At 45.5% G+C, this 24,533-nt stretch overlaps 4 protein-coding genes across 11 annotated transcripts in view; 3 read left to right on the top strand and 1 right to left on the bottom strand.

The window, feature by feature from the left end:
- Positions 1–40: 40 nt before the first annotated feature.
- On the top strand, positions 41–9,030 carry mbtd1 (mbt domain containing 1). Of its 3 annotated transcripts, XM_061304557.1 has the most exons (17): positions 41–210; positions 842–1,046; positions 1,408–1,541; positions 1,626–1,740; positions 1,995–2,077; positions 2,145–2,262; positions 2,332–2,466; positions 2,530–2,618; positions 2,676–2,910; positions 3,028–3,083; positions 3,141–3,245; positions 3,306–3,453; positions 3,536–3,618; positions 3,783–4,017; positions 4,091–4,162; positions 4,639–4,791; positions 5,561–9,030. In XM_061304557.1, exons 1-17 carry the CDS (start codon positions 190–192, stop codon positions 5,677–5,679), a joined length of 2,106 nt encoding a protein of 701 aa, XP_061160541.1. In that variant the 5' UTR covers positions 41–189; the 3' UTR covers positions 5,680–9,030. The 3 variants fall into 3 exon arrangements, with proteins under 3 accessions (XP_061160541.1, XP_061160542.1, XP_061160543.1); XM_061304558.1 differs by lacking the exon at positions 4,639–4,791; XM_061304559.1 differs by lacking the exon at positions 41–210 and having other exon boundaries at positions 907–1,046; positions 1,478–1,541.
- A 144-nt stretch (positions 9,031–9,174) lies between these two features.
- Positions 9,175–13,405, top strand: prdm9 (PR domain containing 9). 4 transcript variants are annotated; one of them, XM_061304553.1, is made up of 7 exons: positions 9,175–9,370; positions 9,503–9,611; positions 9,889–9,945; positions 10,013–10,290; positions 10,360–10,427; positions 10,641–10,831; positions 10,916–13,405. In XM_061304553.1, exons 2-7 carry the CDS (start codon positions 9,515–9,517, stop codon positions 12,796–12,798), a joined length of 2,574 nt encoding a protein of 857 aa, XP_061160537.1. In that variant the 5' UTR covers positions 9,175–9,370; positions 9,503–9,514; the 3' UTR covers positions 12,799–13,405. The 4 variants fall into 4 exon arrangements, with proteins under 4 accessions (XP_061160537.1, XP_061160538.1, XP_061160535.1 ...); XM_061304554.1 differs by having other exon boundaries at positions 9,175–9,410; positions 10,919–13,405; XM_061304551.1 differs by having other exon boundaries at positions 9,175–9,410.
- A 258-nt stretch (positions 13,406–13,663) lies between these two features.
- Positions 13,664–23,376, bottom strand: LOC133171304 (neurabin-2-like). Of its 2 annotated transcripts, none has more exons than XM_061304555.1 (11): positions 23,086–23,376; positions 21,490–22,930; positions 17,676–17,808; positions 17,098–17,218; positions 16,878–16,982; positions 16,288–16,420; positions 15,293–15,439; positions 15,110–15,163; positions 14,810–15,039; positions 14,639–14,735; positions 13,664–14,300 (listed from the first exon to the last, which is right to left on the bottom strand). In XM_061304555.1, the coding sequence occupies exons 2-11, from the start codon at positions 22,705–22,707 to the stop codon at positions 14,250–14,252; spliced, it is 2,289 nt and encodes a 762-aa protein (XP_061160539.1). In that variant the 5' UTR covers positions 22,708–22,930; positions 23,086–23,376; the 3' UTR covers positions 13,664–14,249. The 2 variants fall into 2 exon arrangements, with proteins under 2 accessions (XP_061160539.1, XP_061160540.1); XM_061304556.1 differs by having other exon boundaries at positions 21,490–22,927.
- The window catches only part of sgca (sarcoglycan, alpha), a 9,603-nt gene continuing 2,755 nt past the window's right edge, over positions 17,686–24,533 (top strand). For both annotated transcript variants that reach the window (XR_009718731.1, XM_061304562.1), the window contains exons 1-6: positions 17,686–17,793; positions 23,393–23,540; positions 23,624–23,740; positions 23,820–23,971; positions 24,169–24,235; positions 24,312–24,510. Coding sequence is in view for 1 of the 2 variants with exons in the window: in XM_061304562.1 (XP_061160546.1) it covers positions 23,504–23,540; positions 23,624–23,740; positions 23,820–23,971; positions 24,169–24,235; positions 24,312–24,510 (572 nt within the window). In the remaining variant the exon portion in view is untranslated. The remainder of the gene's footprint in view (positions 17,794–23,392; positions 23,541–23,623; positions 23,741–23,819; positions 23,972–24,168; positions 24,236–24,311; positions 24,511–24,533) is intronic.

Raw genomic sequence — 24,533 nt, 5'->3', positions numbered from 1 at the left:
TTGACCAATCACGCAAAAGTAGGTTAAAAACGCGCATGCGCACAAGCCAGCGTAATTTGTTGATATCCTCTTTGGACTGTAGTATTGTGAGTCCGAAGCTTAGCTCTTCCGAATTCCGAATTAACAAGCACCGTTTGCGTCCTTTAAGAGTGGATGCGCTAGTCAAGAGAAGGTCTACATGACGGGCTAATGGAAGACGCACGGGATTTGGTAAGTGCATTGAGCATTTCGGGCCGCAAGCCTACGAAGCAATACTTTTGAGGATCCTTTGTTGTTGTCTTATTTACTGGAGCTAGTGAGTCTAGCTCTGCTCTATATCTTCTTGCAAAGTTGTCGAGCATTTTAAGAGCTGTAGAACATAAATGCACAATCTTGAAACGTGGGTGAGGATGTTTTTGTTGCATGAAATTGCTGCCGAGTAAAATGATTTCAAAAGGTTTCCGCAAGCAAACTATGCTAATGCTACTTGGCGTTGAGCTAATTGTGTTTTGGTGTTCATTCAGCATCTATGTCTCTATCTACCTTTATTTATGTATTGTTCTTGTGAACATTGCGATTACAATGACTTATTAGAGCCAACGTAGTATTTTGTCGATAGCAGCAGTGAGGTCACGTGTTGCCCAAAGCAGGAAGCGACAATGTTTAAAGTCAACAATGTTCAGGGGAAGTCCTTGCACATCTTCAATCCACTCATCTGCCATTTTAATCCAACAAGTTCATATCTTTCTTGATTATTTTGCTCACGGTGTGGCTTGCACTCAACCAGTTGATGTCCAACTGATGAAATGAATCATCCACAACATTGCATATGATAACTGATGTTGTTTGTTTTTTATTGAAGGCTGAGCGAACCCCACGTTCAGAACGCAAGCGGAGGGATTCGTTTGGGATGTTAGATGGCTACGACAGTTGTAGTGAGGAGTCCACCAGCAGCTCCAGCTCAGAGGACAGCGAGGATGAGGTGGTATCCTCTCTCCCTGCCACTCTTCCCATTATCAAGAACAATGGCCAGATCTATACTTACCCAGATGGAAAGGCCGGAATGGGTTTGTACACAATGTATAATTTATTTGATTTGATTGTTTTGTGTGCAATGGTCAGCACGTCTGCCTTCGGAGGGTGCAGGTTCTCCCTGTGTGGAGTTTGCATGTTCTCCCCGCGTCTGCGTGGGTTTTCCTCCCACATCCCAAAAACATGCACGGTAGGCCCATTGAGCATTCCAAATTGGCCGCGAGTGCGAATGGTTGTTCTCGTCTCTGTGTGCCCTGCGACAAACGTGTTGAAAAGTGGCCCACGCTGTGATGGCTCTATATTGCAGCTTATTATTTTTTAATCATTTGATTTGTTGATTAAATACCCATTGACTAGACTGTATACCATACTCTATTCACTTTTTTTTTGTCACAGCCACCTGTGAGATGTGTGGAATGATTGGAGTCCGAGACGCTTTTTACTCTAAAACAAAGCGTTTCTGCAGTGTTTCTTGTTCCAGGAGCTATTCTTCTAATTCAAAAAAAGCCAGCATTATGGCGAGACTCCAGGTAGGTGTTTGTTATAAAATTGTATTGATTTTATTTCCAGCAGTCATTCACGCGCATCCTCCTGTCTGCTTTGAATTGGACTAGGGCAAGCCTCCGACAAAAAAGGCAAAAGTCTTACAGAAACAACCTCTTGTGGCAAAGTTGGCAGCTTATGCTCAGTATCAAGCAAGTCAACAGAACCAGGCCAAATCAAAAGCTGGTACGTATGATCAGCAACGATGCTGACGATTAGGGCTGCCGAGATTAGATGACCAGGACGTCCGTAATGTAAACAAAAGAACCGTGGCTAATAAAAAGCGGGGAACCTATTTTGTACTTTGTCATGTTTCATATCTAGTAAATAAATAAATCGAATCAGCAAAATAGTTATTTGTGGCAGCCCTAGTTACGAGGCTCACCTTGTTCTTTCGAAAGCTGTTCCGTTCTTCTCACATTCGTACGTGTTCCGCCCAGTGGTTCCGTCGGAAAACTTTGACTGGGGCCACTACATCTGTGTCAATAACACGTCTGGAGCGCCAGTCAGCTGTTTCAAGCATGTAAGTATGAACGATCCACAGAAGAGCGCCAAACAGTAGGACTCATTCTCCCCAAACGTTGTTTCAGGCTCCCATGGGGACATGCTGGGGAGGTATTGAGCAAGGGGTGAGAATTGAGGTGCTCAACTCTGACACCAACCACTCCACCAAGGTTTACTGGATAGCAGAAATTGTTAAGCTGGCAGGTAAGAGAACTGCCGCTTGCGTTGAAGCGGTACGGATCTCCTCTAATAGATATCTGCTCTACTCCGTAGGCTTCAAAGCTCTTCTCCGTTACGAAGGTTTCGACGTTGACAGCAGTAAGGACTTCTGGTGTAACCTTTGTATCCCTGAAGTTCATCCTGTGGGCTGGTGTGCTTCCAGTGGGAAGCCTCTGGTCCCGCCAAAAAGTGAGAGCGATCCCATCCAGATGTATCTTTGAGATACGTTCTTACATGCGGCGTCTTTTGCAGGCATACAACATAAGCATTCGAACTGGAAAGCCTTTCTCGTGAAACGTCTCACTGGAGCTAAAACGCTGCCGCCCGACTTTAACATCAAGGTGAGATTGTCGCCGAGGTCATTTGTGTAAAGCCTCATTTGAATACCTTCATCCTAGGTGGTTGAAAACACGCAGTTCCCTTTTAAGAAGCTGATGCGGGTCGAGGTGGTGGATAAGAATTATCTATGCCGGACGCGAGTCGCCTTGGTGGAGCAAGTGATCGGAGGTCGGCTCCGGCTCGTCTACGAAGAGAGCCAGGATGGATCCGATGATTTCTGGTGTCACATGTACAGTCCTCTAATTCATAATATTGGATGGTCACGCAGCATTGGGCACCGCTTTAAAAGATCCGGTGGGTTTGTGCCGCCACTAGCTTGAATGTTTTAAAAGGCGCCAACCCGAATGAAACTTATCGTACATTTGAAGCCTTCACCGTTGTCCGTCTAACATGATCCAATATACTCGGCAGATATAACCAAGAAAATTGAAGGTCAAATTGATGCTCCCCCACAGATCTTCCAAAAGGTAATCTGAATAACGCTCTCGTTTAGCCTTAGTCTGATTTGACCCGATCCTCATCAGGTTAGAGATGTGGACCAAAGTGCGGATTGGTTCAAGGACGGCATGAAATTGGAAGCGATCGATCCCCTCAATCTCTCAACGATATGTGTAGCTACTGTTCGAAAGGTAAGCGTCTTCTCTCTTTTGGCTATTTCTGTCAAATATTAACGTTCACGCGCCGCGAAGGTGTTAGCGGATGGCTATCTCATGATTGGAGTCGATGGTTCCGAAGCGGTTGACGGATCCGACTGGTTCTGCTACCATGGCACGTCGCCCTCCATCTTCCCCGTTGGCTTCTGTGAAATCAACAACATTGAACTAACCTCCCCTCGAGGTACCGGAGAGCCATATTTACCGGACTCGTGAGATTGGCAGCATCCTTGAGCAAATGTTTTTTTCTGCTTTCTCTCTTCCAGGGTACACTAAGCTTCCATTTAAATGGTTTGACTACCTCAGAGAAAGTGCTTCAATAGCTGCTCCTGTTAAGCTCTTCAACAAGGTAGGCTAGTGTTTTCGAATCAACAATAAAATGACATTTCAGTCGCTCTAGAAGTTACCAGAAAAAAAAGCGTTATAAATTAGAAACCGTTCAAATGATAATGACTCAACCAATGGATTGGATTAAACGGTCATTGTTTTTAACTCGCCCTGCCGCCTTGATAGGAAATTCCCAACCACGGTTTCCAACGAGGCATGAAGCTGGAGGCCGTTGACCTGATGGAGCCACGTCTGGTGTGTGTCGCGACCGTGACGAGAATCGTACATCGGCTCTTGAGGATCCACTTTGACGGCTGGGAAGATGAGTACGACCAGTGGGTTGACTGCGAGTCACCTGATCTTTACCCTGTGGGTTGGTGTCAGCTGACGGGCTATCAACTTCAACCCCCTGCTTCCCAGAGTAAGAGTTTGATTTCATTCCGACTTGCCAGCGCGACGGTGGATTGGGATTCTTTTTACATTTCTTCTTTCAGGTACCAGAGAAATGTCTCAGTCACTACCCAAGCAGAAGAAAAAAGCCCAGCAGTATAAAGGCCAAAAGAAAAGTCAGTCACATTTTTTCATCCGACACTTTTTAATATCGGACGACGCTACTTTGCTTGTTATGTTGAGTTTGGTCTCAGTTGTTGTTTGTAATATGAGTTCAATTATTTTTCATTCAGTGTCAACGATCACAATTAAGAAAGGATTCTAAGAGCTTATGCTCCATTTGATATTTAGGATATTTAATCAGTCCACAACCTGTTCCAGATTTGATCAGAACAAATTCTCTTTTAATCATATTGGGTCATTAAATCAAACAAAATAAACGGGCCGTCATCCAAGCACAACAGTCGGACATTTCTTGCCACATAAATCGTTTAGTCCACTCCTCTGGAGATTTTGAGTTTGGAAACTCAAAGTTTCAGCTCTCGCCTTAGATTTCTTTCATAGGATTAAGGTTAGGAGACGGGCTCGGCCATTGCAGGACTTTGATGTGGCTCGATGTATGGAGCTGACCACAGTTTGGCTTGATGTTTAGAGAGGAAGATTCCCGTTGGTCGGCGACCCTTCAGTCAGGCAGTCAGAAGGAGAAGCTTCTCAGGGGATGAAGAGCAGAGTCCACCCTTTTACCATGTCGAGGGGCCAGCTCAGCTCCAATTCCGAACTCACCTCCACCAAACTCATAAATCAGGTAACACCACGTGAATCACTGTTTTTGGCCACCCGACTTTTTTCAAGGAAAAGAATCATCTATTTTTGCTCGCATTGCCAGTTGATCCAATTTTGGTAGCGTTCTTTTGAGCTTTTGCTCATGCGAATAAAAAAATGTTAATTGTTGTCAGGAAGCTTGGGAAACCGATGTTGGTTGGCGGCGTTGTTGTTTAGTGGCTCGGTACGGGTGCCTGTGTGCACTTCCGCAATTTGTAAACAAATAGGTTACCCTTCAGTTCACATTGATTGGACGTTATTTCTGGGATTTTGGCTCTTACCAGGGTAAGTATGTTTTGTCTTTAAATTGTTTTCTTTCGCCACGTTGAATTTATTTTAAGATCATTACATGTCCGCCGAGCTTTTGTTGTCATGTTTTTTTTTTTTTTGGTGAGTTTATGTACTGTTGCTTCGGAACGTGACGACTTTGCTTCCCGACGCTCCTTCTGGAACGAATTCGTGTTGAGATCCAGGGTTCCGCTGTACATTTTTATTATCTAATATGTTCGAGTAGGCTCAATGGATTCTTCGCTAACTGTGATAGATGTCAAAGGATTATTTTGGGATATTAAAGCCCTTAGAACTAGGACTGGGGGGGGGGGGGGGAAAGTCTACCACAACAATTGATTGAGTATTGGATGGAATCATCGATTGTAAAAAGATGAGTTTGTCACAGCTCTTGCCATAAAGAATGCTTCAGAAATCCAAGTTCTGTACACTGAAGCCAACGTGTCATCATCTTTGTCTCGCAGACTCACTCATGCAAATGAAGGAGGAGATGATGGAGACGGATGAGTTCAACTTTTCCCAAGGCAACTCCGATCAAGAGAGCAACGGCTCAGGAACATTCTACATTAAACAGGAACCCTAAGGTCCGGGATTGAACGGGAGAAGACTGCAAGAAGTATGGAGAATCAGTGTGAGTGCACATTTTAATCAATGGTAATGAAGAGCATGGTCAGTTCCACACCTCGTGAAAATAATATGGGTATTCTCCGCAATCATTTCCTTGTGTGTGTGTGTGTGTGTGTATAGTTGACTGGTGTTATGATCTCCCTTCTCCTGTCTGAACATTCAACGAAGCTATTTTTCTAATCTATGAACAAATAAGAATAAACCTTTTTCCTACGCATTCCATGTCAGTCGAAGGTGCTCCGAGCCTGCATAAAATGTCACAACGGTGTCTTGTGGTGGGTCATTTTGATTTTGATTTCTTACTCCTTACTTAACCACTGAAAATAGAAATTCCAAGACACTTGACATAGAAGCTGGCACAAAGAGGAAGCTTTTTTTTTTTTCTTTCCTCCCCCATTTTCTTGGTTTTTGCTTTTTTTTTTTTTTTTTCTTTCTAACGGATCATTGATGAATAGTAGTGCTTGGATTGTTTGTGTTTTGTCTTAATGTAGCTTTTTTTTTTTTTTTTTTTTACACTTGCTTTTGTGGATTTGTGGTGAAACCTTGAATGTAAATTAAAATGATTATAGTGATTGTTTGGTGGAAAACGTGAAAAATATCTGTATTCAAGATTTGAATGACACTATAGTCATTGAAAGTACGGCAAAAAGTTGCTCAGAACTAGGGATGCTCCCATCAGGGTTTTACACTGCTTATACCGACACAGATCATCCATGAGCGATTAACCAATACCGATAATGTGGCTTTGTTGTAAAATTGTCGATCTTAGAGCTACAACTGCCATTTTTTCTTAAATAATCGATTAATCTGAGTTGACTTACTGTTTGTGGCTCACCATTCCCCCCCCCCCCCAGTAAAATTAGCTTTTTGCAGATAATCACCATTCAGGTTTCCATAAAGCCTTGTATTCCAGTTGCTGAGCTAAACTGCTACAAAGTTAGATGCAAATGCTAATTTAGTTCATGCTGGCTAGCAACAATTTATGTGCTTTGAAAATATTTCCTAGGAATTATCCTCCTACTTTCTTCTAGAGCCGTCTTTCTCTAGTTTCTTCTTGTTTATAATTTAAAATGTCTCTGTTACTTTACATTTTCATTATAGAGATATCAATCACACTGTCACAACATTCAGGTCCAATTTATTTAATTTCTACAAAAAGAACGCTAGTTCATAACCAAATCTTAACTTCTTTATAGAAAATGTCTAGTCATGCTGATGAATTCCTAGATCTCGTGTATTTAACAACTTTCTCTTCCTTCTTTTAATTTCTTTGGATGTGTATTTATTCTTTTCTTCTCCATCACACCAATTATTCATTATTTTCCAATTAATACACATGACCCCTTAGTCATCCTAAATTTGTTCAACTGACTATTCAATTGCTGTCAATGTTCATCCTGTAAATAAATCATCCCATATTGTGAGATATATATATATATATATATAAAACATTTAACAGCAGTTCGGATCCATTCCCAAACTACTATATTTTATTGTTCCAACAAATATTGACCACTTTTATATTGTTCACATAAACTGATGTGTTGTACTATCCTTGCACAATCTCCAACTTTTCTCTTCTATATTTGATATTTCCTCAAACATTTGCTCTCATCCTGTAAATGAATCAATCATAAAAAAAAAAATCATAGTATTTATTAGCTGGCAGCAACTCATGACATCATGAACAAAAATAATTGCACTACTGTAGTCCTGGTAATACTGAAACATCAGTAATAGCAATATAATTCACAATGTTAGCCAATAATTTATAGAAACATCAACAAAATCTAACCAGACACAAATTAAAATTAAGCTGCAATCAAATCAAGGTTTAAAAAAAAAAGTTCTGCAAAACTTACTTACGTCAGACTGTAATATTTATAAAGCACAGCCATCTTTTAGTTCACATTGATTTGCTTTTGGGCCATTATTTCCGCGACTCTTCTACCAAGGGTAAGTATGGTTGGTTTTTAAATAGTCTTATTTAGGTGCAGGTTTTGTGTGTTTACGTGGCCTTTCAAAGCCCAAATATTGCCAAATTTGGGTTTTGAAAGTGCAATTTACGGCACGTGGTCAAAATCCATGTTTGCTCATGCAATGTTTTTGATGTGACTTAAGCTACTTGAGGCTCTATTATTGAACTATTGTATATGTATACCTACTAGCAATTAAAAAAAAAAAACATTACTCTTCACCTGCCTCAGCAACACATGAAATAACTGACCAAGCCTATTTCTTTGTCACTGCTGATTTTTTTTTTTGTTAAATATCATGAGGTTTTTTTTTTTTTTTTAAATAGAGAGGTTTTATACAGAATTGTGAGCAATTTTTTTTTTTTTTTTTATCACTGACATTGCTACAATATCCTGCTGATTATCATATTGTGAGGTTCATATCATGATATTGCATCGTGATATTTGGATATCATTAATAGCTACTACCTCCTGAAGAAAATAAAGCAAGTGTGAATCACCACACACGTGAGCATATGCAAATAAAATGACCTGGAAAATACATTTGGAAGAAACTAATGTAAATATCTTAACTCGTATGTAGTCATTTGATTGATATGCAATCAGTAGGCTGCTAAAGGACAAAATTTAAACCATTTCTTCCATTATAATTTGTTACAAATATGCATATTATACATAGATCATTTAACAGATTTTTTGTAGTCACTTGTTACATTTTTATACGACAAAAACAGTTTGAAAAAGAACTAAAATTATGATTTAAATGCATATATGAACGTAAATAGCTAAACTAACATTTACAAATAAAATATTGAATTAAAAGCACTTCCAGCATCCTTTTTACCATCATTAAAAAAAAATAAAAAATGTACCACTTACTGGTAGTAACATCTTGTTGTTAAATGTGGCGGTTAGGATTGTCATGTTGTCATGAGACTGAGAGAGATACTCATATATGATAAAAAAAAAAAAAGAACGAATGGATGAAATAATTCCTATAAAAGATCATTTAAGTTGAAAGGTTTGTGGTGTAAAACCTCTATTTTGGATACAAGTATTAAAATTATAACCTGCATATACAACCTGAAGTACACAATTAAATTGGACTTGTGTGTTTTGGACAAAGGTTGTTTCTTTTTCTTATGATTTTGTGTTGTGATTTAAGCTTTGATAGATATTGTAAATAAAATATAATGTATGGATCATCATATTGGTTGCAGTTGATGTTTTCAGGTACCGCAGACCTTTTCACATGGATCATTTTGTGATTTATTTTGTTTTTTTGGTAAGAATTGTCTTTTACATTCAATAAAATGCCTAATGACAATGAATTCGGTTTGTGCTGCGTGTTTTTAATGTTCCTTTTGAATGATATACTGCAATTGCTGTTTACTACACAAATTGTACAAGCTTTTATTCTGAAAATCTCCAGAAATTCGACCGGCTAGGAAAGCTTTTATTCCGGAAATGTACAATCGACAGTTCCCGGGTAAGTGTTCAACTGTTCCGGCGTTAATTAGCGACGCAGTTTGAGCTCGACAAACAAACTTATTTCAATGTAGAAACAGAATAAAACTATTTAAAATAAAACACCATTACTACAATGGCGACATGACTCAAACACGAAGTCAAGACTCGCTTCGTGTCTGGTTCGTTTGAGGAGACTTATTTGTGAGTACTTCGCTAACATCATGCTAGCTAAGCCTTAAAGGTAAGCTAGGTAAATGTTTGGGCGCCGTCATGTCCCTCTCCGTAAACGCTGAAAAATACTAATTAAAAAGAAAATGTGTGTTTTCTATGGAGTGTGCGGTTCCCATGTCGTTCACGACCAGCACCGTGGAATGGGTCGAGTCCACCGGGCAAGTTGTTATCATAGAAGGCTGCTTGCCCACCGACAGCGTCGACGCAGCTGGTAAACTTGTTTTTTTTCCACAAATGACGAAATATTAATATATTTTATGTGTCTGCATCCCTCATAAATTGAAAACATTGCCGAGGTTTTGGCTTTTTTTCAAATTCATGACCGCTTGTTTGGTTGCGGTTGAGTGACTTGGCAGCAAATTGTGAGGAGGAACCAGAATTTATCAAATAAAATGAAATAATGAGACGCAACATCGAATCTTTGAGTTTTAATGTTACATGTATTGCAGCTTTTCAATTTACTACATTGTCTCCATTTCACCTTTCAGGGATTCCACCAATCCAGAAGTTGCTTGTCGGTAATGGAGAGGCTGAAGAAGGCTTTTGTAAGGAAGATCAAATAAATACTTGTAATGGCTGTCTAAAGATAAACCTTTTGTAACTCTACTCCAGGCTGCGAGGAGTGCCTTGCGCTCTACCAAGACCAGAGCGACCCCTTCAAGACCAGCGGCCCATCTTTTATCCTTGATTTTCCCACAAGCATGGGGGTCCCCGAGAGGGCCCTCTTGACATTGCCCTACGGCTTGACGGTGGGCCGCTCCAGTATTCCCGGCGCAGGTGTTGGGGTCATCAACCACGGGCTGGCGCTTGCTCCTGGGATGCATTTTGGACCGTTTGAGGGCGAAGAGACGAGCATGGAGAACGCCATCAAGAGTGACTATTCCTGGGAGGTAGGTAGCGTATTTAGATTGTAGCTTTTTAAGCATTGTAAAGAATATCCGTTCTTTTTCATTTTGTAGATTTACAAAGGCCAAGATGCTTACGAGTACATTGGTGCCGCCACAGAAACGTTTTCAAACTGGATGAGGTATCTGTCGTGTTTTCCTCTCACACTTAAAACGAATATGAATAGCTTTAATATGTCAAATGTTGTAATATACTAAGCAAAAGTTTTTCTTTTGAATTCCACTTGTTAAAATCTGATTATTTTTCTTCATCTTCAACTTTTAATCTTTTTTTTATAATAAAACTCAAGACAATGATGTTGTGTGCCCGTTAGACTGTTTTCGCTCTGTTGCAGGTATGTCAAGCGTGCTCGCAACAGGGATGAGAGCAATCTGCTGGCAGTGCAGTATAAAGGCAGCATCCTGTACCACTGCTGCCGCGGCGTCAACGCTGGAGAAGAGTTGCTGGTGTGGCCCAGCGAAAAGCTGCTTGCACGCTTTAGCCAGGCTTGGATGCAATTTTGGGTGACCAAGCTCCAGACTGCAGGTACTTTGGAATTTGAAATAAACAAATCGCATCTGGCTCAAGAGTTACTCAATGTCTCCAAAATGCTTGTCGATTCGATTTCAGCAGATAGCGTCCCACCTGAAGCGTCACAGGTTTTTGTGTGCGGCCACTGTCAGCTGAGCTTCACCACCGAGGCCTTCCTCCAGCACCACGCCGACTGCTTCCACTCGCATCAGCGGGAGAAATCGCATCCCGATGAAACCGAGCCAGACAATCCCGGCGCAGACGCCGGGATCTCCGCCCCTGCTCCGACGCCACTTCCAGATGCAGTCATGACGATGGCCTGCTCCGACTGCGGTAAGACTTTCAAGCAAGCGTCTCACTTGAAGAGGCACGAACTGTGCGTGCACCGCAACAGGCGCCCTTACTGCTGCACGCTGTGCCGGCGGAGCTTCAGCCAGGCGTCAGGTTTGCTCCGACACCAGGTTGTTCACAGGAAGCCCGGTGCGGGACATTTAGCAGAAAATGGCCAGCAGGTCGGCGACGCCCAAGAAGAAGCTTCCGACACGTCGGAAGTTACGACGACGAGCGAGCAACCGAGTGATGAGAAGGACAAAATCTCAAGTGAAGCTGGAGAGCAAGAAGTGGACAAGCAGCCCCACGTTTGCGCTGAGTGCGGTAAAACCTTCCGTGTCAAAGCGTTCCTCAAAAAGCACAAGGCGCTGGTGCACGACAAGATTCGTCCATTTGTGTGCACCCTCTGCAAGCGCTGCTTCGGCCAGTGCAGCGACCTCACCCGCCACCTGCAGCGCCACCGCACGCGACGCACGGGCCGCCCCAGAGCTCGCCGTTTGTCCGGGCCACCCGCCGAGATGCCGTTTAGCTGCGGCCAATGTTCTCTCGACTTCTCCACCGTGGCCCTCCTCCAACTGCACGTCGACGCCAGTCACTCGGAGGAGGTTGGGCAGCGGGACAATCCCGATCCCAGCTCGAAACCCCCGGACGCTGTCACGGGGCCCCCCTGTGAGAGGCCCCGGCGACACGCCTCCAAATACAAAATATCCCTCATCACCCAGCTCGATGGCGAGGAGCTCCCCAAACGCAAGCTTTTCCGTTGCAACCACTGTCACGAAAGCTACGCCGACCCAGACGAGCTGCGGGCGCACGCGTGCGAGCAGCAACGCCACACGTGCGCCACCTGCGGCTCGACATTCGGCCGCTCGGTCTTCCTGCGGCGCCACGAACGGACCGTCCACCGCAGCGTGCCGCAACGCCGCTGCGAGCACTGCAGCAAAGTTTTCGTCGAGTCGGCGGGCCTGGAGCAGCACCGGCGAGCCGACAACTGCAGGAAGTACCACTGCACCACCGAGCTCTTCTCCTGCGCCCATTGCCAGTTCTCCTTCACTGCCAAGAGCTTCCTGGCCAAGCACGTCCGCAGGCACCACCCGGCGGAGTACCGGGCCGACAGCTCCGCGTATCAGCCGGAGGAGGAGCAGGGCGTCAAAGTGTTTATGTGCTCGCGCTGCAAAAAAGACTACTCGGACGCCAAAGCCTTTAAAAGCCACTCGTGCTTCCAACAGGTAAAGGTGCTCTACTTCTGCGCCGACTGCGGCAAGGGCTTCGGCAACCGCTACACCCTAAAGCAGCACCGGCTCACGCACACGGGCGAGAAGCCGCACGGCTGCCCGCACTGCGCCAAGGCCTTCGCCAACTCCAGCCAGCTCACTGTGCACTTGCGCACACACACGGGCGAGAAGCCCTACCTGTGCACGCACTGCGGCGAGAGCTTCCGCCAGTCGGGCGACCTGAAGCGCCACGAGCGTAAGCACACGGGCGTGCGGCCCCACAAGTGCGAACAGTGCTGCAAGAGCTTCAGCCGGCCGCAGAGCCTCAAGGCGCACCGCATGCTGCACATGGGCCAGCGCATGTTTACCTGCACCGTGTGCAGCAAGAGCTTCTCGAGGAACTATCATTTGCGTCGGCACCACCGCAAGATGCACACCTGAAACATTTCATTCAGCCAGCCAATCTGCTTTTTGATCTTTGTTACAAATGAGTGCATTTTAGGAATGAGCAGCACGTTGGCCACCGGCGCTGAGCTCCATTCTGTCTCCAGCCAGTGTGAAGTGTGCGATCGTCCGGTGTGCTGCGGTAAAGTTGTCCACATTCACTTGCTCCAAAAGTTCCTGACTGCAAATATTTTGTCACAAAAAGTGGATGCACTTATTTACTTTCTGCCATCTAATTGGACAGTATTTCATTGTTATGCCAACACAATACAATATATAATACATATACATGTGTTGTAAAAGGGGGAAAAAAAAAGGTCCATCAAGTGATGTGCCGGTCAAGAGAAGCATGTGACGTCCGCTGCTTGAACGACATCCAAGTTGACCTGCACCATCAGGTAGCTTTATTCTATTCCATACGTGCTGTTGCACCTGTTTGCGTTTAAAGGAGAAAAAAAAAGGTGTTTGAAGATGGAGGCATTTCCATTGCCACTGTCAACAATATCCAAATATTGAATATGTTGCATCTTTAACCAGCCAAGGGCTATCCCTAGTGCATGCATGGTTTTGTTTGTTGAAATAAAAACAAGCACTTTGTCCACCATTGTTGACCGTTTAATCCACAAAACACACAATGCCAAGAATGTGCACTGTACAAGCCTTATTATTACTATCATCGTTATTATTAGGAAAAATACAACCGTGCCTGTTTTCCGTCACTTTTTCGTTATCCAGATATATTACTTTGTTTTTTTTTTGTTTTTTAACAAACAATTTTTGCTCACATATTTGTGTTATAAATACGCAGTTAAAAGCTGAGCTCGACAAAGATGGTTGGTAGCGTTCAATTCAGGCAGTGGGCTTGTTTTTTTTTTTTTCCCTTTTTTTTTTTTTTTCTTCTTCCCTATTCCTCCTCATGCTGCAGCTGCTGGTTCCAGACCTTAAAATGTCCTCTGCTGGTACTTGCAGTTAGTAGTCATGAATAAACGGAGGCCTGGATTCATACTTATGAGTCTTAAGTGTGTAAAAAAGAAAATAAATAAAATACACAAAACACTGTTAGGCAGCAGGTGGTCGCCACAATTACAATCAGACCTGTTTTGATCCCAGTTGTCAATCTCACATCAAATTTACAACACTCGTCCGTCTAATTGGAGTTTACATGATGTGTTAAATATTATGACACATATTAAAAACTCTTGTTAAACCACACCTATACAGTAGTCACATCTGTACACGCTGGAAAAAGTCACCAAACTAGAAAGACAGGACATTGTTTTTGTTTGGCAATTGGGGAGGGGGAAAAAAAGAAATACCAGATTCCGGGATTAAATACTCTCCAGGTGTAAAAGAAAAAAGGTTCGACATGGAGAGTAGACAAAAGATACCCTGCTGCTCCTTGTTGTGCTCTCCTTTTTTTTTTTTTTTGTCTACCTCCAAAAGGCTTCTTATAAAGGTTCCGATTTGAGCTCCTCCACACGGCACTCCAAGTCAGCCACCTGCAACGGAGCCCAGAAGAAGAGGTGTATTTTTTTTTTCTAGTCATCTTGTTTTTCTATTTTGTAAATCTCCAAATTATAAATTTGATGATGACACATACAGCTGCACTTTAATCCAGATTTGCACCAAAATGTATCACGGTCATCTGTTTGGCTTTAGAATTCCCTTTCCAAACCACTAGAGGCCGCTACAGGTTAGAGAGACTTCCCAGGAGTTATTTTAATTAGCAGCCAATGCCTATTTTAAATGACCTCTTATTTTATAGCCTCCATTTATTTCGAGCCGTCTGACCCACACATGTAATGCATTTTCTCTTTATGTGATCTCGCTCACCGACCTGTTCCTGCAGCTGACCCGACTCCTCCTTGAGGAGTGAGGCCTCGGCTCCCGCTTGTGCGCATCTCTGTGTCTCCTTCTTCAGGTATTCAGTTTCCCTGCAGAGGGGCAGAGGATCAATCAGCATTTCCAAAGAAGGGAAAAAAAAGAGAGCGTCGGACGTCGGTCTTACTTCTGCTGGTATTCCTTGATGAGCCGCTTGGCCTTGCTGTACTTGCGCTCCAGCGCCTGGTACTGCGCCTGCGTCTCCTTCAGGTGCTCGTCCACCGCCTGGCACAGACTCTGCGCCTCCATCCAGTAGCCCTCCAGCTTTTCCATGCGCTCCTTGTTCTCCTGCAGGGTCTGCTCCAGCTGCGCCTTGTCCATGCGCCAGCGCTGCTTGTCCTGCTCGGCGTGGTGGAGCTGCGGGAATAAAGAAATCGTGAAGCGCTGGAGAAGAACGGAGATGTTCCTGCAGGTGAATCCAGCGTACCTTCCTCTTCAGCTGCTGGATTTCTGCCTGAGTCACAGCGTGCTTAATTTGGAGCTGAATGGGAGGACACAAGGTAAAGAACATATTAGCATAATTATGCATGTGGTCGTGAGTGTGTTTTGGACAGAAGTACTCCAAGCAATCCATGTTCTATTGTGCACAGTAGCACATTGTCATGCGCACCTCTTTGTACTTATGGGCCAGTTTCTCCGGGTCCGTCTCCAGCGGCAACAGGTCCTCGTTCTCCGCCAAGTCGAACACTTCGATGGCGCCCGTGTACTGCGGACTGACGTCTTCGTCCTCATCCTCATCGGTGCCGTACTCGCCTTCCTGCAGGAACCAAAAGCGGTGAGAGTAAAAATGTGTTTTTAAATGCATTTATAATAGGGGTCAATTATATATAGATTTTTTAAAAACACATGAAGTGATTTGTTTCAAGTATTTTGAGAAATAATTAAATGAAAATAATTTAATGCTTTTAAGGGGTTAAAACGGGAATGGAGAAAAAAACAGGTGCAGTACTGTAAACCGCCAGTAGGTAGGGCAAAATCGCCTCACTCTCTGCCATCCTTTCTTGATGCTTTTCAAGAACCACCCTCTCTTGATGAAAGAGTCACTTCCTGTTTTTGCCGCCAATGGAAAAGGTCGTTTCCGCGCACGTGTAGCAATGAAAGGACCGGTCGGGAGCTGCGAGGCTCATCCCGGGAGCCATTTTGCAGTCGTCACGTTACCGTGGCAATGACAAAAGAGCTTGTAGGTCACACACAGCAGGGCCTTTCTAATGTTTCCGTCGCTTTGTTTGGCAGAGCGAGATGTCTGACGACCGCGATAATAAACGCAAGATCCGATTTCTTGATGTGCTGGATGCCTTTGATTTGGTTGTGCAGGCGTGACTGATGTTTTGACTGCCGCGTGTGTGTGTGTAAAAATACACACAAACGCATCTGTTCCCAAAGTGGAAGTAATCCCAGCTAAATATTGATGAGGCGACTCGGCTGAGAAAGCAGGCAGAATTCCGAGTCAGTGGGGGGAGGGAAGGCAAGGGGGGGAGCGAAATAGATTACTCAGCGTTTCCCCGGCAGCACGACCGCCGCCCCGCCCGCCGCACATTCCACAATAACGAGCCGTGCACTTTTATGCCCCTGCCTCCCCCCTGCAAAAAAAAAAAATAGACAGACCTCATGCTCTTCCATATACTGGTTGTAGCGCTGTTCCAGCATCTCGCGCTGCCAGCGTTCCTGTTCCAGCGTCTGCTGGATGAGCTGCGCCACCTCACTCTGCTCTCCCGGCTTCTCGCGTCCGATGAAGAACCTGAGCGGCGCATTTATCAATAAGGCAAGAGTAATAAGAGATAGACAAAAGATTTCCAGAGAGAGCACTGGTTTCTGAGAAATAACACATTTCAATGACTCATCCATTTTCCTGTTTGTTCATTATTGTGACTACAAAGCAAACAAAATGTCTTAATTAAAGAGAAGAGTGAAGGCGGCATGAATTGTGAAGCCTTTCAATTTTCGGGTAATTTAATGCGCCTGGGGTTTTTTTTCTTTTTTTTTCTTTAATGATAATCCATAATGCATGCGCTGTCTGACAGTCTTTGATCATCCCAAATCCCAAAGGCCCCAACAGCAAGAACGGCTGCACTCCATTAAGGATGACGCCTAGCCACGAATAGAATGGTCCTGAAATGATGCTTAAGTGCAAACAAAAAAAACGTGTCCTGTTAAATAATGTTCTATTCAAATTATTGTTGATTTGAACTTCTTACTTGACGGTTCCCGTGGTGTTCCTCAGCACAGAGGCGGCAAAATTCTGGGTGACTCCCACCAAACTGGTCCCGTCCACCTCCACGATCAAATCGTTCACCTGGATCCTGCACGGAGCACCATCGACAAGCACTTTCTGTAGGTGTCCGTGTTTTTGTACACAGCAGCACACATTCCAAAATGAAGTTGTTGATGTTTGTGGAGGTGACGTTGGGGACACACCTGCCGTCGCGGTGCGCCGCGCCCCCTTCGGTAACGGTTTTGACGAAGATGCCAAGCTTCTCCAGGCCCATGTCGGCCCCCGCGCCCATGCCGATGATGCTGATGCCCAGGCCGTCCTCATCTGGAAGTCAAGATAAGCTGGTTTCATTTAAAGGTATGCTGCTGCTTTCTTTCTTTAAAAATAGGCCCAAAAATATGATGCCTTTTTTTTTTCTTTCAATAAAGGCGATATAATATTTAGAGAAGAAAAATGAATTTTTTTCAATAAAGTATTTATAGTACATGACAGAAATATTTTTTCATTTTTGTACACACACTTTTTTTTTTTTTTTTTTTTTTACTTTAGCATGAAAAAACATTTTACTCTTGCCCCTAGCATGCAAGAAGGGAGCTCAAGTAAAAGCTTTTAAGTCAAGAATGATGGGCCATGTACACACTTCCAAATATAGTCTCTTATAAATAAATATTTGAATACTTCTTCATGCGTAAGAGATCTTGGGGGTCAGGCTACCTGAGGAAGGGTGGAGGTCAATTTTTGCCATTCACGAGGTGGTCAGATGATTAGTAACACGTCTCACCTTTCTCCAGCTCCACGGGGAACAGGTCCAGCCGCTCCACCCGCTTCTCCAGCTCATACTCGGCGGACGCCGCCATGGGGTCCACGTCTTCGTTGCGCCTGTCGTAATCCTCATTGGGGTAGGTGGCAAACACCTGCACGACACAGCGGTAGCGGTAGTGTTTGATTTATTTTTAAACAAAAGCTCAAATACTTCCCACTCTTGTCATTTTGAAAATGAATATTTTGTTCAGGTGAGGTCCAGAGCTGTTTTAAAGCTACACGGGCGTATTTTAACATTCCGCGTTCATTCTGCTTCTTTTTAAACAGTGTGACTGTTCACATAAACACCTCCAGCATAATAATGGAGGTCTCCCGCAGCTGCACACACACACACACACACACACACGCACACACACAGGAGGCGATTACGCATGCAGCACCTCGCATGCTCGACTCGTCACAAGCGCTCTCAATTTGTCCTCAACATTTTCTTCTTCTCACTCCGGAGACATTTTCACACTTTTGTGTTCACGTCGTTTGCGCATCTCTCTTTCCATCTTTGTTCAAACCCGTCCATCTGCGTTGCACGGCTTTTCCTCGTCTCCATAGCAACGCTGCAAGCTCATCAGAATTGGCACCAGTCCCCCCCCCCCCCCCCCCCCCCGCCCTTGGCCTTCTCCTCTCGGAGATTTACAGTATGATTGTATTTGCGTGCGTTGCTCTCAACACTCAACAAGGAGCAAAGGCTTCTTCATTTTAAATCTGCCAAAACCCCAAGAAAAGCCTCCATTGGATAATGCAATTAAAATATAAACATTATTTTGCCTTGATAAATACAAATAGAATATAATGTAATGAACACGTTAACCAGTTGTGGACTAAAAAAAAAAAATTAAAAGCGGCTACAGTTTTCAAATAAAAAAGAACAACATAATCATTGTTTTGATCTCATAATATAGACATGGTGTACTTTGCAAAAAATTGAGGCCAAAGTCAACCCGTGATGGGTAGGAGCATGCTGACAGACAAGCACTGACTGAGGTTTTTGATTTAGGTTACCTTTGTATTTAGCGGGATTAAAAGCATGTGGATTACACGCACGCACATAGACACAATGAATGCTTCTTTACATCCCCTAACACTCGGCTACTCATTAACACAGTAGCGGGAGGCGTCCTGATTGAAGGTGTTCATTGTTGGTGACACGCACCTGACTAACTAACAGTGTCACACTTTCACCTCAGCCTGCCGACATGTTGTTGCGCATAGAAGACAAACAGTGGGATTAGAGGCAGGCTGCCGCTGCCGGCATAAGGGAGGAGGAGGGCAGGGTGCATGTGTGCCAAAGAAGGGCGCCGTTCCAGTTGTGACAGATAGTAGGTCAGAGGAGCCAACAGATGGCCAGGAAACTCCCTCCCTTCCCTCTTCAGTATGGGACGTCCTACAATTGCAGCTAGACGCAGACGCTAACCGGTTTGAGTCTATGTGGGCGTCACTCAAGACTGCTAACGGCACGCAAGTGACAACCAACACTTATATGACGAAGAGCCGTCATCGTAGGTCTGAAGGCCTCCAACCCTCGCTAGTCGCATCGCCTAATGTTCCTCGTCGCATCCGTGCTATTGTGCCTCCTTCAAATGTCGATTGTCGCTCCTATTTGAGAATTAACAGGTGCGTTTAAAACAACCGCATAGTTTCGGCCATTTATTCGAAAGATAACTAACAATGCAGCACGCCATGGACACAAACGGTGGAGCAACACATGGAGACAAATAATATAACGTGTCTTAATCTGATTATTTTTCTCAAATGATCCTAGTGAGTAAACTTGCAGTCACTTCCTCTGCAACCTCCGCTGCCCACTCCAACAATTGATGCTCTCGCTTTCTCGTCGACTCACCAATCGCGTCTATATTTGGATCTAGCCGACAAGGTGCCCAGCATCAGAAATAAAGTCCTCTCTGCTAGCTCCGTCATTCTCAAACTCTGCCAGGTGAATTTGCCGAAGATGAATAAAAACACCGATTAGATGGTTATAAGGTGGACATATTAGACGTCGTCGCCAAAACAGTCTAGAATGGCGGGCTTAATCCGCAGCCCAGATGTAGAACACACAGCTCAAATAATGGTCAGCTGCATGGCACTCGGGTTCATCTGCTTTGGCAGGCCAGTTCGATGGGCAGCGGGCGAGCGTGCGGCGGCTTAGCTGTGACCTCGCGAGAGGGACGTTGCGGCAGAATATCAAGGTCAGCGACAGACAGGCTAGAATCATGCCACTTTCTTTATGTTTCGCACAGACAACTTGATAATAGAGGTGGCAAAATTAATCGATTAATCATCAACAAAGGGATCATCAAATGAATCATATTTGAATAATTAAAGATGGTCGGTGTGAGGCAAACAAGCACTTTTTTTTTTTTTTTAAATTGAAATATCCCTACTCATTTTATCGCTTTATCGTCTGTTGTCATTCGGCCAAGCCCCACTAAAGAGGTGTCATGTCTCAGTTGATTGTGTTAGTGTTGGTGGGTGCTCAGCAGAGGCGAGCGATAAACACGCCGTTTGAGATTGAGGACTCGGACCGAGTTTCACATAGTCTGTTCGAGATAATCAGCAAGGTCGCGCTGGCCCTCGCTTTTGTTTCTGTCCCGCAGTGATGTGTTGGTGGAATGTGTGTGTGTGTGTGTGTGCCAGAGCGCCCACTCGTTCAGGTGACAACTTATGTAACAACTCGCTCACTTGTTTATTTATTTTGCTTATTTGTGTAGACAAAACAAGCTCCTCTTTTACCATGGAGCTTTAAAAAGTACTTATTAAGTCACAGAGGGCACATTGTTGTTGTCCAATAAAATGTGTGCTTATCGTATCTTTTTTGCCAAGTACGTTTGAAGAAAAGAAAAAAAAAGATAAGCCTAAAGAATTGAGATGAAGTCTTGTCAAAATGGACAGTTTTTGAAAATAGCTCAGTCTGGGACTAGGTGGTGACTAAAAACCCTCATTTGTCTTTCCAAATCTTCTTGATGATTTGATTGCGACATACCCTTGCATGCTCACGTCATCACTTGATAAGTTAGAAGCTCTAATATTCGACTTATTACGCAAGCGTTCACCCAAAACAATCCCTTTTAACCATCACGTTGAAGTTGCATACATGCGAGTAGAAAAAAAAAAGAATTCCAAAGCAAACGAGCTCAACGAGAAGTTCCCGGCAGAGTTTCTATTTTTATAAACGGCAACAACAGCACACTGATGACAAAGCAACGAACGAGTTGCGTATGAATATGAACCCTACCCCCAAACATACTTTTTTATTGTTTTTTAAGAGACCCGCCCGCCATCGCCGCAACAAGACCCTTTTGTGTCTGCCGACGACAGGAAGCGGGCGCTAAAAATGGTTACTTCCTGTTTGGCAAGCGACATAGAAGTGACTATGCAACGGGGACGCGTGACATTTGAGGCACATAATAGCATAATAAGACCCCCCCCCCCCCCGCGCTTGACCCCGACGCTACTTTGACACGCACATCAATCTCCATAACAAAGGCGGGGTACAGTGTGAAGACGGGGGGAGGGTTTCCCCTTCGTCAAGACATTTCGGGGTCAACTCTGAGCAAGCTTGACCTGTCAATTAGCGTAGAAGTAGCTCACTGACCACATTATTAGGTACACATATCATAGCATCCACCCAGTACTTCATTAGCGTTGTTACCAAAATGCTGACCTTAAAGGTCAAAGAAAGATGGACTTGATCCAATTTGGGGTTTTCAATAACCCTAATGTGCATGGTTTTGGACTCTTCTGGAAATGAAGAACAAATACCATCATGAACTCACCTTGATGGGCTCGATACTGAAGCGGATTTTCCTCGATGGGGGCGGTTCCTCCTCCACGGGGAGCCCTGCGATCTCCACGCAGCTGGACTCGGCCTCGTAGCGGTCGTCCTCGTCCTCTTCCTGGCTGGATCCGTCGTCTCTCGGCGTCCGGCCGCCCTCCTCTGCTGCCTCCGGGCCCGTTGAAGTGGCATCTCCGTTCTTGAAGCGCGCCACCATGCTGGCCTCTTCAAGTTGCTCTGCCTTGGCCTCCACGCCCGCATCAGACACGGTCTTTGACCTGTGCTGTTGCGCCTCTTCCTTTTGACCCCCGTTTATGGTCTCGGCCGCCCTGCGGAGGCTCCTCGCAGGCCCGTCTTGGTCATCCCCATGGTTGCTGGAGACCAAGGCGCTCGCCCTCTTGGTGATTATTTTGGAGTTCAACACGCCCACCTTGGCGCTGACCCCCCTGGATGGGAGCGGCGGCGTGGACGAGAGGCGGTTCAGGTTGTTCCGGAGCTCGGCTGCCCGTTCGAAGACGGCGCTGAGTTGGCTGACAGTGGGGGACACGGCCTCGCTGGCGTCCAGGCTGTCTAGGGACTCGGTGCTGCCGTTGAAGCGGGCCATCATGTCCAGCCTGCCCTCCTGCAGGCTGGGGGCCTTATCCGGCTTGAGCAGCACCCTGGTGGTGGCCAGCTTCTCCTGTTGCTGCTGCTGCACCTTCTCCTGTTGCTGCTGCTGCTGCACCTTCTCCTGTTGCTGCTGCTGCTGCTGCAGCTGCTGCAGCTTCTCCTGCTGCTGCTCAAAAATGCGGCGTGTTTCTTGCAGCTTGGAGTAGCTGGGCGATGAAGCCCGCTGGTGGCCGTTCTCGGGCTTGGTGTCGAACTTGCTGACGCGTTCGGACACGGTGGAGCCGAGCTTGAGCAGCGCGCTGTGGTCCACGTTCTCGTTGAGGCTGCCGGCCCTAGGAAGGGAGAGGCGCACGGCTTTGTCGCTTCCCTTGTCACCCTCCTCTGTCTCGGCTTCCCCCGTGGTGGTCTGCAGCTGCTGGAACATGTTCTTGATGCGGTGCACGTTGGAGCCGTACCTGCGACCCCGGGGCCCGCCCTGCACGTCTCCATTGGCGGCGTTGTCGGGGACGGGCTTGAGGGCCTGCATCCCCGCCTCGTAGGCGCTCCTGTGCGGGGATGGGCTCCTGAGCGTGGAGCCGGCGCTCTTGGCAGTGGCTTCCGTCTTCATCATGGTGGCTCGCTCAGGCGTCGCGACGGATGCTCTGCGACGGCATGCCTTCCCTCCCTCCCTCCGTCCCTCTTTCACTCCCGCTTGCAAAGCTGTATTATCCCGGAGCGAGCGGCTGATGCGCTCAGGCTAGCGGGGCAGGGGGCTCGAGACGAAAACAACAGATTGCATTCAAGGCCTGCATGCACCGCACCGCGCTGCACCGCGCTGCAGATCTCATGCACTGCTGTGGAGAAAGTGGGCACGATGCATCTGTCATTAGCTTGCGCGCAATTGCGACGGTGATACTTGCACGATGGTCGCGATCGTTCAAATGACACTTAAATGTAGAGCAGCGACGGGACTCGGCGGCTTTAGCGCGCTTGACGGCAGATTGCTTACGTTTTAATCCCTTTTTAAAGGCAGCATCATTTTGATCTCCTCTTGCGGCGAGCAGCAGATTTCTGCCTGGTCCTCCTCCGCCAGCCGAGAGCCGCGGCTGCATGGAGGAGGAGAATCCGCTGGGTCCTAGCGCCGGCGGGTTGCGATCGAATTTACCCGCAACGGGACCGTGACCCTTGTATGCCACGGCCCTCTGTCTCCAAAGTCCTTACAAATGACCTCCTGACGGCCCATTATTGAGTAAATGCACGTTATTGTAATTGCAATACAATTCAATTGTGTGACATCCATTTATTTTAACCACCAGGCTGAAGGGTACCGCCTCTTTGGATGTCTTTGGAGGCGGGAGTGACCAAAATAACCCCGGCCGGTCTTTCTAACTGTGCACTTGTAGCTGTCAATCACGGGCCAAAACAAGATGGCAGTGTGCAGGAGCTTGTTTCTCCTTCTAACAGGCAAGTTTTTGTCTTTTATATTAAAAAAAAAAACATTTTGACACTCATGTTGTGATTTCTACCGTGTTTAATCATCCACACAGTTGTGAGTGCAGCTCACGCGGAGATCAAATTCAACATCCCAGCAGGGAAGTTTTTCTCCTACGAGTTGATGAGGGAAACGTTCCAGAGCGACTTTGAGCCACTGTCCCAGCTCTACCGTAAGAGCCAGTGCCTTGTCCCCCCAATATGTCCTAGTGAGGGTTGACAATTTTATTTTATTTTTTTCATCATGTATAGTGGGCCGCCTGTACGATGACCCGATGGTGTTCAAGTGCAACCTGCAGTACTTCCCAGATCTTCCCGAGTGGCTGCGCTTCACCCAGAGGCATCCTTTCGACAACGGCTTTCTGTACGGGACCCCGATGTCGACCGGGAAAAGCGTCATTGAGGTATCTGGACTCTTGTTAGGAATTCAAGGAGAGAAAATTGCAAGCTGTGTCATTTCTAGAAGCTTTTCCAGAAATGTCAACAAAGCGTTTACTTTACTTCAGCATCATGTGTTAACCAAATAATGGTTGCCTCAACTAACAAACTGGTAGAAAACAAATTCCTTTGCAAAACAATATTGTCATTTTGTTTCTGGCAGATTTACGCTGTCAACAAGCGAAGCTACGAAACCACTCGGCAGATTCTTGTCCTTAACGTGATTGCAGGTACAAAATGGATGGATTCGAAGTCCCACTGTACTTTCACCCACCTCATGTTAATCCCATCCCCACTCTCACTTAGCCAAGAGCCCATCCTATCAGGCGGAGTTCTTCATCAAGCTGCGAGAGATCGAGAAGGTGCTGCCCCCTGCTGTCCAGGATGAGATCAAGCAGGACTTGCAGAAGCTGTGGGACACAGAGGCCTTGGACATTGTCAACATCTCCAACGCGCTGGACCGTGGCGGTCGCGTGCCCCTCCCGCTGGCAGGACATTTTGAAGGGTAACACGGCATTCTTATTTTCC

Source organism: Syngnathus typhle, linkage group LG18 (genome assembly GCF_033458585.1).
Source record: "Syngnathus typhle isolate RoL2023-S1 ecotype Sweden linkage group LG18, RoL_Styp_1.0, whole genome shotgun sequence".
Taxonomy (NCBI): Eukaryota; Metazoa; Chordata; class Actinopteri; order Syngnathiformes; family Syngnathidae; genus Syngnathus; species Syngnathus typhle.
This window is presented reverse-complemented; position numbering and strand designations above follow the sequence as displayed.